Below are 17,092 nucleotides of genomic sequence, written 5' to 3'. Positions count from 1 at the left end.
TTTCTGCTAAAGTTTCACTTCGTATAATAATCTGGCTACTCTTAACCTTTTGATTTTATGACATTTCCATCTTTAACCTTCCCTTTAATGTCACCAATCAAAATTGTAATAGTAGACAACTTGCACGACGGCTGTCACACCCCAAACCACCCCCTGGGAGGATTAGGTAGGTGACCCGAATTGCATAACGGTAATCCGCCAAATCCCACGGATTTAGAAGCAGTTAATACATTCACAAATACACATCCACAGTATTACCACATGTAAACTCAGAGTGTTGTAGAAACTATAGTTACATTAAAAGTAAAAGAAGCGTAGCAGTACAGGAAATGGTTGTTATATATATAAGTAAGCTGAATCATTCCCTCTCTCACACCCACACACAGAACAATAAAAGATACTAAATACATCGACTTAAATAAAAAGGAAAATATATATATACAGGGAGAGACAACTCGAGCCCCAAAAAGAAAGAGAAAGACTAAAAGCAAAAACGGGGATAAACTCCTGACAAGGTCAAAAAGGAATCCCCAAGACAAAAAGCAACAGCATCCGGATCCACGTCAACACCCTTCACGGGTCAGTCCTCAGTAGTCACCGAGAACACTCGGACCATCGGCACAACCTCCGTCGGTGTCCACACCAATATGGTCATAACCACCAAGGCTCTCCTCCGCGTAATGAGCCTCCCCACCATAGTGACATCCACCTGTACAATCATCTAATAGAAAAGCATATATAACAGAGTGTGAGCCGCACTGAGCCCGTGAGTAAAACATATCATCATGCATGCATAGGCAACCACAGTCATATGGATCCTACATGAAAATGCAGTCCAATTATTATTAGCCACCTAACATCACAACTAGGGCAGGTTAGTGCTACTACAATCCCCAATACATGTATCCCTGGTGTGGGTTTTTAACCCCTTCCCGCGATACACCCATTGAGTTGTAGGAGAGGACCAGTCAGCTCCCGCATTCGTTCACCAAGGTCAGCCCGACCAGCCCTCTGTGATTAACCTGTGAGGTAACCGTCGGCATTTAGCTCAATAATCACATTTCTTTTCTTTTTCTGGCTCAAGGCCCGGCATATAGCTCATATTCATATTTCTTTTCTTTTTCTGGTTTTAAGCCCGGCATATAGCTCATAATTTTTGGCTTAAAACCCGGCATATAGCTCATATATACGGTCGCTCTCACAGGCATCCAACACCTTAACCCCTGTTGGCAAGGGTGCGTAGCACGGGTGATGAAACTTTAACCCCATGTCTATATGGCATCGTATGAGTCAGGTGGTGTCAACCGCATCCCATTCTACGGCTTACCATAGGCCTCATTTCCAAGCCGACTACGGCATCTAGTCTAGCATACACAATCAGCATTGAATATTCAAGCAGAATTGATCAATAGTCAACACAGTGTTGCATTGTATTTATAAGATTTGAATTAAACATGAATCATATTATTATTATTTATGAAAATTAGATTCAGCATGTTATTCATGTTACACGGACATACACGATGACATTTCACTCACCTTGGACTGGTTCTATGAGATCAGTTGCAGTTTCAGTTCCGGTTGCAGTCTGGCAATGCACCTCGAGCGCGGGGTCAAATCCTAAAGTGTTAGATCAGACATGTGTTATTAACATTTAAAATTGTTCTTGGATGTCCTAGTGTTGATCTAGACTCACTGGTCTGACTCGGTGCTCAGTCTGAGATCACTTGGAATTCTCTGAGCCTTGTACTGGGCTTTAGGTCTATGTCCCTGTGCATCATCCAGAGAATGTGGTTTAGGGTCAATATGGTAATTCACCACTGTAGTACATGGTTCTAGGTCACAACAGTCTTACAACACAGTCCCCAGGTCAGCAGTGCTGCAGGACCAACACAGACAGGGTTTCCAAGCTTGCGGGGCCCACTTGGGTACCCAAGGTACAAATAAATGTGGACAGATGTGAGGAGGGGTATTTTGGTCATTTACCACCTCCTTACACTGTTTATAGTCCATTGGTGGAAACCCCCTTGGTCAGATCTGCAAAACAGTCCAGTTTAATTCTCTGGGCTTTTCACTAGGTGATGTGTGCATCGCCCAGTGCATCACCCAGTGCCTATTCAGAACGTGAACAGGCCCATTTTCTTGGGTTTTGCACCATAGGCAGTGCCATGGTCAACCCCTTTTGCATGCTAGGTCATTGTGGACCTCATGTGGGGTAGTTTGCCATGGTCCACATGGATCATGACTTGGGCCCACCACTTGGCAGCCAGGAGCTGCCCAGACAGCCCAGTAAATAGTAACCCAGGTGTGTTCCAGCATATGGGCATAGATTGGGCTGCATGCTAGGGTAATCCCACATGTAATAGGGTGGTCTGAGGCTGCTGCAACACAGAGTTAGACTGAGAGCAGCCTGTGTGCACAGATCCAAGCCCAGACTGCCTGTTCTTTGTGCAACAGTGCAGTGCAGTCTGGCACACGGATGGATTTCGGTCTCAGGTGAACAACAGCAACCAAAATCACCTCAAAATGCTCAGATCCTCCATGCAACATGGTTGCATGTTGGATCTAAAGCAGCACATGGCAGCCCCCAGCTGTTCTGGGCTGTCCATGACCAGAAACTCATCCAAACAGCAGGGATCTAAGGAGATGAACAGTAACAGCAGCATAACAGCAGGTATGGGTATAGTTTTTATACCTGAATCAGGTTGGGTAGGCTGCTGGAACAGATTGGATGCAAGGGTAAGCTCCTCCCCTTCTTCTCCTTCTCTTTTCTCTCTTCTTTCTCTCCTGCGGTTTCAACAGTGTTTGGAACCTCTAAAATGAGGCTGGGGTCCCCTATTTATAGACCAGCCCCCTACTGAGGCCTGTTTGGCAGCTTAGGTCCATTCCAAGAATGCATTTTCAGACTGATTCTCAGTCATTCTGGGCACTCTGGTGGGGTCCATAGGGGTCCAGGGGTATGTGATGGTTCCCAAGACTCCCTTCAACCTATGGAGGGTGCCCATGGCCAGTATGAATGGTCCCCACACATTTGCCGATTAAAATACCCATTTTTACCACTCTGGGCAATTCACTGGGTGATGTGTGCATCGCCCAGTGCATCACCCAGAGAATACAGCAAAGCTGTATCTCAATGAGACTTGGCCCAAGGATTAGGCCTTACACCTACACCTCACCCAGGGTCAAATGCATTCCAATTCAGGTGTGGACACCACAGGTCTGCAATCCATCTTCTGACAGGTATGTAGGAGGACATCCTCGGGGGTTCTCCATTAAATTCAATCACTGGGGTGATGCTCCATAGTGTGTTTGGATGCCATGTCAGGGGTTCCTGTCCTTCAATCAAATTCCCAGTCAGTTAGGGGTAAGTTTGACAACGGCACCTTCTTCTATTTGGTCAAGTGACTCATTGTATGCATTGACATACATGCTCAAGGGCTCTCAAGTTTTCTGGTCTTTGTGAAGGTCCTACTTTACATACTTTATTTAGCATGTTGGTCTTGCTTTATTTATTTATTTTTTGTCCTTGTCTATCAACAAGTCCATGCATGACAAGATTATCTTCTATGAATTTTTTATTCAATACTGGTAAATCTATTGATTTGTTGCACAGGTACAATTATTTGAATGACTTACCTTCATTAGATCCAGAGTTATATCGGCACCTCATTTTCTTAAAGGTGATTTTCTCAGATTTTATTATCTATTTCATTGTCTTGTTGATCATAATGAAAATTAAGTCTGCAAATATAAATCTCATGAAATTTTACAGCATGGGGAAAATTATTTTGGCAATTTAACTTTCAGTTGTTATATCAAAGATTATGCACTGTGTACCTAATGCTGATTATTGTATTATATAGATCCCAGTTAGTCACTAAAAAAACAAAACAAAAAAAAAAACCCATCTATGTTAATGCCTACGTAGCAAATATTTTAAATGTTTGGCTCCCTTAATTTGTTCCTGCATGTTGTACCATGGTTTGTGAATGTATATCAGTTTTTGGAGCAAGGACATACGAAAAACTTGTTGGCACCAGGAAAAAAATTAAGCTTCATCAGACCTTTGGCTTGTTTCTCCGTCAAGATGTAGGCTTGTTAATCAGTAACACGACTTTCTGATTAAAGCTTGCTTATATTTTCATATCCAGTACTCCAGACTGAACCATATGCAGTTTCTGGGGAAGAAAAAAGAGATGTTTATATTCACTTATTTTTGTTCAATTGAATTGAATGAGTTGAAAATACAAGTTTCATGTAGCATTTGTTTTCCACATGAAAATATCCACTGGTATGATGAGAAATTTGGAGGTAACAATTCTTTCCAATGTTACTGATTCTCAAGAAAAACTGTGTCATTCTTATGTTGAACCGAGTAAGTTAATTGTTTACTGAATGTGCCAACTTAAGCTTTACGCTTCTACAAAAAAGAGAAAAAGAACTTGTGTTCTACACTTGAATAAAAGTTCACAATGCATGTAGTGATTTTGGAATTCTGTGGCTACTAATACATTCAGATTCCCTCTTGTGGATAAGTTAGGTTTATAGTTGTCATTCACTTTAAATATTGAAAATTATTCAGTGGAACTTGAGAGTTCTTTGAAATATCTCTATCATTCACAACATTTATATGTTGTGTGGCCAGTTATTCCTTCTTCATCTTTTTCTTGCTAAAAAAGAAATGGCTTGCCCCCGCGGTGGGGTTTAATCCCACGTCGGGTGGGTGGTGTGTGTGTGTTTGTGTTTATTTGCATTCTGCGGCTTGAAAGGTTGGTTAACCCTTTTGAGCTGGCATGTGCGGTTGACCAAAGAAAAAAAGATCTTTTTATTGCTCTGTTCTGTATCAGTTTATTTTCTTTTGAATACATTCAATAGATGGCGTACTAGCTGTGTGATCTCCATTTGCTCTGGAGTTCGGTGTCTAGTAATCAAAACTTTTCTGATTATTGAGTTTGGTTGACTGCAAGTAATAGTTGTCAAGGCGTCGCCTAGGCATCCAGGCGCCTTGGTCGCCTAGCCGCCGTGACGACTATGGTTGCAACCCTACCGTGCCCATACTTATTATTTATGGTGAAGATTTGCACTTTGGAGGCTTGGACTTTTTTTTAGAGGGTGGACCTTGGTGTACCAGTAAGGTTGCTCCATTGTGACCAAGTGATCACGGGTTCGAGTCTCTAGAAACAGCCTCTCCGCGAAGTTGGGGTAAGGCTGCGTACATTATGACCCTTCCTAGACCCCGCAGTGGGAGGAGCCTTTTGCACTGGGTACTCCCTTTATGTCGATAAGGACTTCTATTTTTTTTAATCATCATCGATTACTTTGTCTAATTTATTGCAGAATTTTCTATTTGTGATATTTCCTTTGTCAGTTCATATTTATCCTTATCATTTCGGTATTGATGAAATAAACTCAAAATATTGGCATTGAACCATTTAGTTCCCCTAGTTTCTTATGAAATAATTATTTCTCCATGGTTAGTAATTTTTGAAATCATGTTCTTTCACTGTAATATAGCATTATGAAGGTGACATTTCAGAACTCGAACTGTACTTCGTCATTGTAAACAATGAATATGGGGAGCAAACAGAAGAGGAGCTGCTCCCAGGAGGAAAGGATATACGTGTTACAAATGAGAATGTCATCACATTTATTCATCTTATTGCCAACCATCGGTTGAATTTTCAGGTAAATTTTTGTATCAGCTGCAAATCATTTAAATTTATTTTGGAATAAATCTTCCCTCCAGTGACAATATGGAATGCCTTTTTTTATTTTTAGATTCGTCAGCAAAGTTCACATTTCATGAGGGGATTTCAGCAGCTTATGCAGAAAAATTGGATAGAAATGCTCAGTGAGCATGAACTTCAGGTAATGTGGTTCATTACTAGCATAGTTGTCACGGCGTCTAGGTGACACAAGGTGTTGAAGGGGGCCTGGATGCAAGGCGACCAAGGCATCCAAGGCACCTGAACGCCTAGGCGTCGCCTTGACAACTATGATTACTAGAAGCAAATAGCTTAATGACCTGTAGCTGTAATTATCTCTGTGTTCACTACCTTTTATGTCGATTTTCCTTCAATGCAGCATTTTGGCATTTGCTGCATAGCATAAGTGGATAATCATTTCTTATCCTGACAAAACCCAGTGTACATGATGAGTTTATTTGTGCCAACTTGTAGATAAATTCATCTTAGCAGCCATATTGGAAGAAATTAGTTAGGCTTGATAATTGGGAACCCTAAGCACATAGCTCTCTTAAATAAACCTATCCTAATAAAAGTGACTGAATTTAATTTAACTGGAGACCTTCAAGATGAGGTTCCTTGGTGTATGTTTTTTGCTGATGATATTGTTTTGGTGGATGAGACAAAAACAAGGATTAACACCAAGTTGGAGTTATGGAGGTCAACCTTGAAATCAAAAGGTTTTAAGATAAGTAAAACGAATACGGAGTATATGGTGTGTAACTTTATTTACACTAAGACGGATAATGAGGTAGTGAAAATTGATGTGACAAAGATTCGGCAAAGTGATTATTTTAGGTATCTGGGCTCAATAATAAATAAAGAACGTGATATAGAGGTTGATGTTTCACAGAGAATTAAATTATGATAGATGAAGAGGAGAGGTGCATAGTAGTGGATAAAGATTTAAAGAATGATGTGGTGGGTGTTAAAAGATTCAGAGGTAGGATTATATCCATCAAGCTTGTGCTAAAGAAAGAGGTTGTCAATATAATTAGCGCTCAAGTAGGATTGGATGAAAGCAAGGTTCGAAAACTCGGGTCTTGGTGCCAACTCAGACCCTTGAAAAACCGAGTCGAGTCGAGATCTCGGCGAGTTGGTGCACTTTTTTTTTTCTCGCCTCGAAGCCTCATCTCGGTGGGTTTTAGACCTAGTTTGGGTCTGAAACTTGGAAGTCAGCCTATGTTAGGCCATTTAAACACAATGGCACTATCAGATTTTGCAAAAACAAAGTCCAAATAGGAGTTTCACTTAGTGGGAAAGCAACAGGACGGACACTTACTTATGCTAGAAACCAGGACAGACACAGGACAAACACACTTACTTATGTACCGGTCAAACTTAATTCGGTGTGCGCGAATGTTGTCAAAATCACTCTGAATGAAAATAGTTTTTTGGACATCAAAACAAATGAATATTTTACCACACTTTTGGTTTTTAGCAATGTTTTACCATAATAAGATTTATGGAATTTTTAGATTTGAGAAAAACCCCATTAGAAAGTTGAAAATTGCACCTACCTAAAAATCCAGTTTTTGTTCTTGAACTGGGGGGTTGACTTTTTTTCCTTTTGGAATTTGATTTTTTAACTATTTTTATTGGATTCAAATAGGGGGGTATTTACTTATTTATGAATAATATCTTAAGTAAATGAAATACAAATTCATTTACTTAAATGATATCAGGCATAAATGTCTGTCTTGTCTGTCTTGGTTCCTAGCATAGATAGGTGTCTGTATACCAAGATTTTCCAGCAAGATCTCGAGATCTGGCACTCATATAAAGGACCTAGATGGGCATTTTCCTATGTCAAACCGAGATCTCGACCGACCGAGATCCGAGATCTCAGAGAGATATTGTACTTTTATGACTCGACCCCCATCTCGTCTCGGGATTTCGAAAAACCGAGAAACTCGCCGAGATCTCGCGAGTTCTCGAACTTTGGATGAAAGTAATAAGTTAGAATTTTGGGAACACATGGATGGATTAATGCAACGGTTAAGGTTGCTCCATTGTGACCAACAGGTCACGGGTTCGAGTCTGGAAACAGCCTCTCTGCGAAAGCAAGGGTAAGGCTGCATACATTCATGACCCTCCCTAGACCCCGTAGTGGCGGGAGCCTTGTGCACTAGGTATGCCCTATGGATGGATTAATGCATGGTTTTTTATCAAGGAGAAAAGATTCTTATAGGGGGTGATCTGAATGGACATGTTGGGAAAGATCGTAGAGGCTATGGAGGTGTACATGGAGGATATGGTTTTGGAGAGGAATGAGGAGGGGATCTCAATTTTAGATTTTTTTGTGGCTTATGATATATCCATTATAAGCGCTTACTCTGAAAAGAGAGAGGAGCATTTAGTTACCTTCAAAAGTGGACATCATAGTAGCCAAATAGATTTCTTCCTAACTAGAAGGTTCGATAGATTGGTATGTAAGGATTATAAGGTTATATCAGGGGAGAGCCTAAACCACACAACATAGATTAGTGGTCATGGATATGTGCCTCCCTACACAGAATCGTAAGAAAGGTGTGCTTATTTGCCTTGCGATAAGGTGGTGGAGCTTAAAGAGAGATACTTTGAAATCATTTACTGATGAAATGGTCAAACAAGGAAAGTGGGACTTTGAGGGAGACACTAATATGATGTGAAATGAGATGACTACTTATATTAAAAAGGTTGCTAAAGATGTCCTAGGCGAATCGAAAGAAAAATGTCATTCTTCTAGTGAGACTTGGTGGTGGGATGATGAGGTTCAAACAACCGTTAAGACTAAGAAAGCTAGTTTTAAGATATGGCAAAGGACTAAGGATGTAGAGGATCTGCAAAGATATAAATTTTTCATGAATTAAGCTAAGAAGATTATGGGAAAAGCAAGTACGGAGAATTATGAAGATCTTTATAACAATCTGAGCACAAAGCGAGGGGAAAAAGCTATGTATAAGATAGCTAAAGTGAGGGAAAGGAAGAGTAGAGATCTCGACCATGTTGGATGTATTAAAAGTGAAGATGGTAAAGTACTAATAAGAGATGAGGACATTAAGAAGAGGTGGGAAGGTTATTTCTGCAGCCTACTAAATGAAGACACTTCGAGTAATAGTATTCCGGAAGACTGCATTACCCATCAAGACACCACATGCTATAGATATACGAAGAATTACGGTGTCTGAAGTAAATGAAGCTTTAAGGAGGATGAAAGTAGATAAGGCACAAGGCCCAAATGAGATCCTAATAGAAGTGTGGAAGACCTTAGAAAGTTGTGGTTTATCTTGGCTAACCAAACTGTTTAATAAGATTATGAGCACGAGGAAAATTCCAGATGAATGGAGAAGCACCGTGGTTTCGATTTACAAAAATAAAGGTGATATTCAGAGCTGCAATAATTATAGAGGCATAAAACTAATAAGTCATACTATGAAATTAGGGGAGAGAGGTTATTGAAACTCACCTGTAAAAAGTACTATTACGGAGAATCAATTTGGTTTTATGCTAGGAAGATCCATGGCGGAAGCTATTTCCTAATCATGAGACTTATGGAATGATTTAGAGATTGCGAGAAGGATCTCCATATGGTCTTTATTGACCTAGAAAAAGCTTATGACAGAGTCCCTAGAGAGTTAATCTGGCAAGTACTAGAGAAGAGAGGTGTTTCAAGTAAATATGTGGACATAATTAAATATATGTACGATGTGTAGTGACAAGTGTAAGAACTGTGGGGGGCCAAGGTAGTGAATTCCCAATTACAATTGGGTTACATCAAGGATCAGCTTTAAGCACTTATTTGTTTACGCTTATCATGGATGATTTAACCAGACACATTCAAGATGAGGTTCCTTGGTATATACTTTTTGCTGATGATATTTTTTTGGTGGATGAGAGAAAAGCAAGGATTAACACCAAGTTGGAGTTATGGAAATCAACCTTGGAATCAAAAGGTTTTATGATAAGTAGAACAAAGACGGAATATATGATGTGTAACTTTGGTTACACTAGGACGGATAATGAGGTGGTGAAAATTGATGAGAGGGAGATTCTGCAAAGTGATTATTTTAGGTATCTGGGCTCAATCATAAATAAAGAAGGTGATATAGAGTGTGACGTTTCACAGAGAATTAAAATAGGATGGATGAAGTGGAGAAGTACATCCGGAGTATTGTGTGATCGGCGTATTCCTTTAAAACTTACAAGTAAAATTTTATAGGACAGTCATACGACCGGCTATGATGTATGGTGCAGAATATGGGCAGTTAAAAAGCATCATATAGATAAACTCAGTGTAGCGGAGATGAGGATGTTGAGATGGATGAGTGGCAAAACTAGGAAGAATAAAGTAGAGAATGATCATATTAGAGCTAGTTTGGGAGTAGCTCCAATACGTGATAAGCTGTTAGAAATTCATTTGAGGTGGCATGGCCATGTTCAACGGAGGCCTTTGAATGAACTAAAAGAGCCAGGGGCAGACCTAAAATGACTTTTTGAGAAGGGGTGAGGAATGACATGCATAGCTTAGGCCTATTATCAAGTATGACCTCGAGTAGAGCTAATTGGAGGGCAAGGATCCATCTAGCCGACCCCATTTAGTTGGGATAAGGCTGTTTGGTTGTTGTTGTTATAGTAACTTTGAAGAGACTGCATAAATTATGCTGTCTTTCTAATATATGCAGTAAGATTTGTATATATCATAGTTATCCAGCCTGTGGGTAGGGTTCTGGGTTCAAAACTTCTAGCAAAACTGGCAGATTCTTATAAAAGTTTCCTAGTTTATTCCATTCTACACATTGCATATTTTTGTTCAAGAGTCTTTTTTTTTTTTTTTTTTTTCTTAACTTGCTGTAGTCTTTTTCCTGAAGTTATAAGTACTGATACTTGGGTGTAAATGCTATCTTTTTCCATGATTTGTATGACAATTTTTGGTTCCCCTCACTATATGGTTTAAATGACATTTTAGTGTTTTCCCAGCTTCTGATATCAGGTTCACTTGAGGGCATGGATTTTGAAGACCTTCGTTGTCATACTAATTATGCAGGTGGCTATCATAATGTAAGTTGTTTATTTACAATATGTTATTCTCAGGTCTGAGTGCAGAACTGAAGATTGAATTTTGAAAAACTGGAATTCCATGGTTCTCTCCTTGTTAGCATATTACACCTTAACTAGTTCCAATGAAATTTTCTACCCAATTTTGCAAATAAATTGTTTTATTTTTGTTATTTTAGGAAAACATTAAAAACTCTACTGCAAAGTAACCCCAAGTTGTATTTCTTCTTTTAATTTTCTCAATGAGTAGGTTTTAGTATTGCCTGCTCCAACATTAATGCAATAGGAACCTTTATTTCTCAGTTTCTATCAAAATGTACTGTTCAATTGAACTAGTCTTGTTCGAATTTTAAGTAAAACTTTCTTTTGACAGGAACATTATGTCATCGAGATGTTCTGGGAGGTTCTCAAGAATTTTTCTCTAGAAAATCAGAAGAAATTTTTAAAGTGAGTGTATCATCTATAATTAACTTCTGTAGAAATTTTCTTTTTACCCATCTTGGCTACTTTCAGTTTTAAATGGCAATACTTAGAACAAAGTTCGGATCAAGATCAATAGCCATCTCTCTCTCTCTCCCCCTGTGTGTGTGTGAGGAACCACATTCACATTTTAAACTGGAGGATAGCATTTCCCATTCTGATGTGAACAAAAGGTTCCCATTCTGATGTGAAGAAAGGGAGAGCAAAGCCTCTGATTAGGTCAGCAGCAAAAGGGGAGCCAATATTTTTCCTCTCTCACAAAGTAGGTGTCGTGGTCATGGCTATGAGATTATGGGATCCTTGGGGCTGGATTCAACACCAGGGGGTCAAGATGGGAGAACTCTAGTTTAGGAGCAGCATAATATGATCAGTTGATTCACATTTTTGTTTTCTATTCTTTTTGTGTAGGCTTTTCAGTTATAAGCTTTGATTTTTGAAATGGATCTTGGTTAAAAGTGTGATGCTGTGTGAGTTTCAAAGTCTTAAGTCAAGTTTCTAAATTCAGCCTAGGGAAGTCCTACATTAGTAGTACTGCCCTTTTATTTGTGAAAAAAAGCTGCAGAACAGCCTTGTTGCTAGGCTTGGCAACACGGCCATCCAATTTTTGCCACAAGACATGTGAAGTGGCAATTTCCAACCGTGTTGATAGGAAGGGTCCATCTTGGATTAGATAAAATTTAAATTTGTTGGTGAAAAATCATATGACCACCTTGCAGTGAATCGTTCCTGTGTATTTTCAATGGTTCATGTTTTTTGGCTCTTAGCTTTGACTTTTTAACAATGCTTTGTCCTAGTTTTTCTCCATGTATAATTTGGATTGGCCTGAAATTTTGTAGGTAGATAGGGAATTTTGAGGTCTACCTATACACCAAATTTGTCTGCCAGATGAACTGCTACTTGGTAGATATAAGATGGGCCGTATTGCCTTGCCTAGCAATGTGACCGTTCTGCTACCGCTTACTCTTTTCTCTTTTTTTTCAAAAGAAAATCTTGTAGATGCTTTAAAGAGAGCTGAATTTGTAGAAAACGAAACTTAACATGGTGCAAAAAAGGATGGAAATCGCAAACAACAATCACACAATGAACACAAGGATTTACATGGTTCGGCAAGATTGCCTATGTCCACGGTGAGATGAGATCTGTTTCACTATCAATGGAGAATAGGGTTACAGCCGCTCGTCCTCACACCCCTCTCAGATTGTGTTACAGAGAAAGAACTCTCGCTACATATTTAATGTGAAACCTTATACAGGAATTTTACCGAAATGCCCATATAGTCCTTAAAAACATTTCCTCGGGAGCGGTGCCCCCGAACCCCCGCATGGACCCGCTGGTTCACCAAAGTCCTGCTAGAACAGTCGATTAACGCACAAGTGGGCCAATTCCCCCTCCAGCCTTCATTTTGACTTAAATATTGTTAGAGTAGCCTTTCATCAAGTTTCTGTTCTTGTCTCCACCATCTTTTCTTCCCATCTGATTTGATTGATTTAATGATAGTCATAATGGTGATGAACAGTAAAACAGTTGCTTACCACACTGGTTCTTCATAGGTTTGTGACAGGATGTTCACGAGGACCATTACTTGGGTTCAAGCATCTGGAGCCTGTAATATGTATACAGAGGTATTTCTTTAGATACTCTTCTTAATTGTCTTCCTTATTTTCAGTTGCTAATTGAAATATTTAATTATAGGGCTGCCAGTGATGATTCCGAAGATGCTCTTGACCGCTTACCAACATCTGCCACTTGCATGAATCTTCTGAAACTTCCTCCCTATAGAAGGTGCATTGTTGTGCTATACTTGCATACAAAATGAGAACTAGAATAAAGCATATGCTTGCTAATTGCTATAACCTATTAAAGTTATGCCGGAACAGTCTGTAGTACGGATTGTAAATCCATCGAGACTATTATATCAGCACATGTGCTAAGCATTGAGGAGGATGCAACTCCAATATATGATTGGATCTAGTTTCAATCATAATAATCAATCTGTTTATGGTATTTTCTCGTCTCAATCATTCCCAACATCTTACTGCCCTACAAAATGTGATAGATTTGATAGTTGCAGTCATCTTTGCCTTGGGGACTGTTAAAGAAACAGTTCTACCACAGGCACAAGGGTGTTTTAGTCTTGCTATATATTATTTTAGTTATATCATGATGTAAATTAGTTGAGGGTATCTTTGTACTTTTACATACTTGAAGTTATTTTATAACTATTGCTATCGGTGAGAGGGCTTAACCTATTCTCTTCCTCTCAACCAATAGCCCTTTCTGCTCCATTATTTCCTCTCATTGATCTCCAACTCTCGCTTCTCCTTCGTTGCTGTTTTCTCTTGTTTATTTAGTCACAGAGACTCCTTGGTTCGACCGTCAGCCCTTTGACTCGACTGCTGGCATGGTATCATGCATCATTAATGGTTCTTCTTTCAAATCACACACCAACACAAATGTAAACACAAAATAACTACTGCTAGACTAAACCCAACCATATGTTGAACCATGAATGCTGGTCTTAGTACCAGAGCCTCCATGGCCAAGAAGAGAAAGCATGAGTAGTTTTGGGAGTTGTGGCATGTTTCGAAGTCTGTAAATTGGTGTCCCTCCATTATAAATCCTATGCCTGGTTACTGAATTTTGTTTAGGAAAAATTTGCAGTATTCTCATGTATATTCTTGACTTTAGTTCTTACACTTGCTGCCTTCTCATCTGATTGATGATGCAGTAAAGAACAACTGGAAATGAAACTGTTGTACGCAATCAACGCTGATGCGGGTTTTGACTTAAGTTGATTGGAATTATCTTATACATTGCACATAGAACAGGGTGGAAAGATCAGCATCTGCTCAGGAAAACGCTATTTCATGTCCAATAAAATGGGTGCCAATGATGCTGAATGGGATATGAAAAGAAATTTGTAGACACGATATCAAAAGAAAATCATGTACATAAGTATAAATGGGCTGAAGTGCCGATCAAATTTTCTCTGTACATATTATGAGGGTTCTCTTTGGAAATGTATCAAAGTTGAAAAGCTATTCGTCAACAGCTTGTGTTATGCCAGAACTTATTGTTATTATTCTTTGTAAAATGAGGGGAAAAGCAAGGTATATATGCAATCAAAGGTTCAAACTAGTGCAAGGATGGTGCTGGTTCAAGAACAGGGTTTTGGTTTCTATCGTTTTCCATTTTCAATTGTCGTGAGAGCTTTATGATTGAACAAGTAACCCAGATGTCCATGCAAGGAATTGAAAAATGGAATTGGGACCTGGATGATCTCTCCTTTGATTCCAATCCAATGTGGTCGGAAATCGGATGGAATCTGCCAGAATCGCCAGTAACATAAACATTTGGATTGGAAGAGGGTGTAGATTCATTTAGATTTCAGTTTTTGAATTCAAAAATCTTGTGGATCTTGCAACAACTGGAAACTTTTACTAATTGCTTTCTACATTTTTGGTGACCAGAAGGAGGAGAAAATGACCAGGAAATGAGGTCTATGAATGTGGTGGATTTCATGTACCATTTTAACTATGGAGGTAAGCCGTTAACTCTGATTTGAATAGGTCCATTCAACTGATCCAATTCTTATACCTTCTGTTCCCCTCAGCCCTGTACCTATTTCACCATAGTTGACTACCTATATATCCCCTAGAACTCGGACTACTCCCACTAAAACCCAATACTAGCGAATCGTTATCTCTTCCAATTTGCTGCCCCCCACCCCTCCCGCAATTCCTCACATGGGGGGCAGAAATGACCACCCTACCCCCTATTCGAAAACACTACCCAAGGTGGGGTCCACTCCCCTTATTTGAGGAATTGGATGTGTCCGCGAATTGGAGGTGATAATTATTCTAATACAAGCTGTTCATCGAGCCTTTAAAAGCTGTTGTAATGAGTTAAATCCAAAACACTTCCAATTTCCATAAACCTAGACTCTAAAGTTTAATCTATTTTCTCATGGAAAAATGATCTACACACTGTCGGTAGTAAACGCCCTCTCACACCCTCTTTCTTTTACATGTTACACTCAGGTCTGTCTTTGTGATTTCCAAAAACAGTTGTGACACCAATAACAACCCTTATTATTACTAGGGAATTAGATCGTTGCTTAGGCCTCTAGAGCCTGCATGTGGTGTTGGCCAATGGGAGCGCATATAAACACGTTGCCCTGGGCGGTATTTCCACCTTTCGATAGGAGCAGCGTGGTACTTTGGTGGCTTCTGTATGTAGGCGCAGGCAGCAAGTGGACCACTCGACCAGATAGCGTTCTTTTCCCCTTATTACTATTAGGCGAATGATTTTTGTTTTTCACAAAGATGTGTCATTTTTCCAAATATCACAAGGCATCTATTCTACCATGTGGATAGATGATATGTCCAGGGGCAATTGCGTCATTTATAGGCATGGACAACATTATAGGGGCATTTTTTGTAATTTTACAGAGTACTTGTGTCCTAGATAGATGACGGTGAGCATTTAGTGATATTTTGGTGATTATGTTAATCACAGAGGTCTGTGCAGCGTTGATACAACTCTCGGGGGTATTTTGGTCATTTGACATTGATATGCCATGTTGTCAATGATGACGGAGAATCAGAGCTTATGTGGCTATATGGTACACTTCATTTTAGTGTTATTCAGTGTCTGACAGTCTTGGACAACCTCAGGTGAAAGCTAGATGTATTAAGAATATTGATTTCATAGCATCATGCATTGGCAACGTGTTTATTGGCATTTTCGGAGGGTAAAATGGTAGAAGTGGACAAAGAAATCCATGAGTATTTTAGTTCCTCGAGTCTTCTTTGAAATGCAATTAGAATCGTGGAATTTCGAGTTCGGACGACAAAGGTATTTCGATTTCAATTTGGTCATTTGAAAAATGAAGGGCATTTTAGGCAATCTAAATTGTTTTTTGCTTCCTTGATAAAAACAGTAAGTTTCTTGCTGTTGTGGCCAGTTACGATTGGTAGTAATCATCGTCACGGACACGTGGCCGCAAACGGTGTTCAAATCAGAGTTAAAACGAAGAAGTTATGGTTTCGATTCCATTTCGGGTGTTCCTGTTTGCTGGGAGGACAAAATAATATGGTATACTGTCAATAGTGGATCACAATTTATATGGTTGGAATTGAGACACGTCTCTAGATTCCTTAAGTGTGGCAGAAATGGAAGCGTACAATACACGGTTGTAGTACACAGAAAAGATTCTATTTCGAGGCTCACGAGTAGTTGGGTAGATCGGGTTTCGATACAAAGCTCTGCGTGGGAATAAGAGCTGATTCTATGTAGCGCCGCAGACAGTTGAAGTTAGTAAAGATTACGATCTGAAGAACAGATATAATTGAAGTTTGTAAAATTTGAATCAATAGTCCATATTGATCCTCAAATTAAGACCCTTGTGGTCCTTGAATCCGTGTAGCTGCAGCATACAAAGCCTCAAGCATAGATTCTATTTGGGAGTATCACGTGAGCCCCTCATGTTCATGATAAAATGGATCCAAATCCGATGGTTAAGTATTCATCACGCCCTATCAGAGAAATGGATGGCCAAGATGAGTCCATATGAACCAGCCAATAAGAGCACGATGGGCACTTCTGACGCCGATCTGACGGAGGTCATTCAACTCACCACTATAGATCTCGATCGGACGGACTGTTTTAAGCATTCCCATGAACTGGCACTACATGGAAATACGATTTGATTCGGTACTGCGCGCGCACATGTGTAACCCAACGCAGATTCTATGTTAAGCTCTCTGAAAGGATGAACTTCAAATCAGCATAACTTCAAGCGTTTTTAGTCATTTCCACTTGTCCATTTA

General features: G+C 39.6%; 1 protein-coding gene across 4 annotated transcripts in view; it reads left to right on the top strand.

Moving 5' to 3' along the window:
• The window catches only part of LOC122671975 (E3 ubiquitin-protein ligase UPL6-like), a 69,921-nt gene extending 55,763 nt beyond the window's left edge, over positions 1–14,158 (top strand). For 3 of the 4 annotated variants that reach the window (XM_043869474.1, XM_043869473.1, XM_043869476.1), the window contains exons 19-26: positions 3,614–3,680; positions 5,515–5,685; positions 5,779–5,868; positions 10,704–10,784; positions 11,155–11,228; positions 12,812–12,883; positions 12,954–13,043; positions 13,990–14,158. In XM_043869474.1, the coding sequence (XP_043725409.1) occupies positions 3,614–3,680; positions 5,515–5,685; positions 5,779–5,868; positions 10,704–10,784; positions 11,155–11,228; positions 12,812–12,883; positions 12,954–13,043; positions 13,990–14,056 (712 nt within the window). In that variant the 3' untranslated portion in view covers positions 14,057–14,158. The remainder of the gene's footprint in view (positions 1–3,613; positions 3,681–5,514; positions 5,686–5,778; positions 5,869–10,703; positions 10,785–11,154; positions 11,229–12,811; positions 12,884–12,953; positions 13,044–13,989) is intronic. The other variant, XM_043869475.1, reaches the window with a different exon arrangement.
• The last annotated feature ends 2,934 nt before the right edge of the window (positions 14,159–17,092 follow it).

The sequence above is a fragment of the Telopea speciosissima genome, chromosome 8 (assembly GCF_018873765.1).
Source record: "Telopea speciosissima isolate NSW1024214 ecotype Mountain lineage chromosome 8, Tspe_v1, whole genome shotgun sequence".
Lineage (NCBI taxonomy): Eukaryota > Viridiplantae > Streptophyta > Magnoliopsida > Proteales > Proteaceae > Telopea > Telopea speciosissima.
This window is presented reverse-complemented; position numbering and strand designations above follow the sequence as displayed.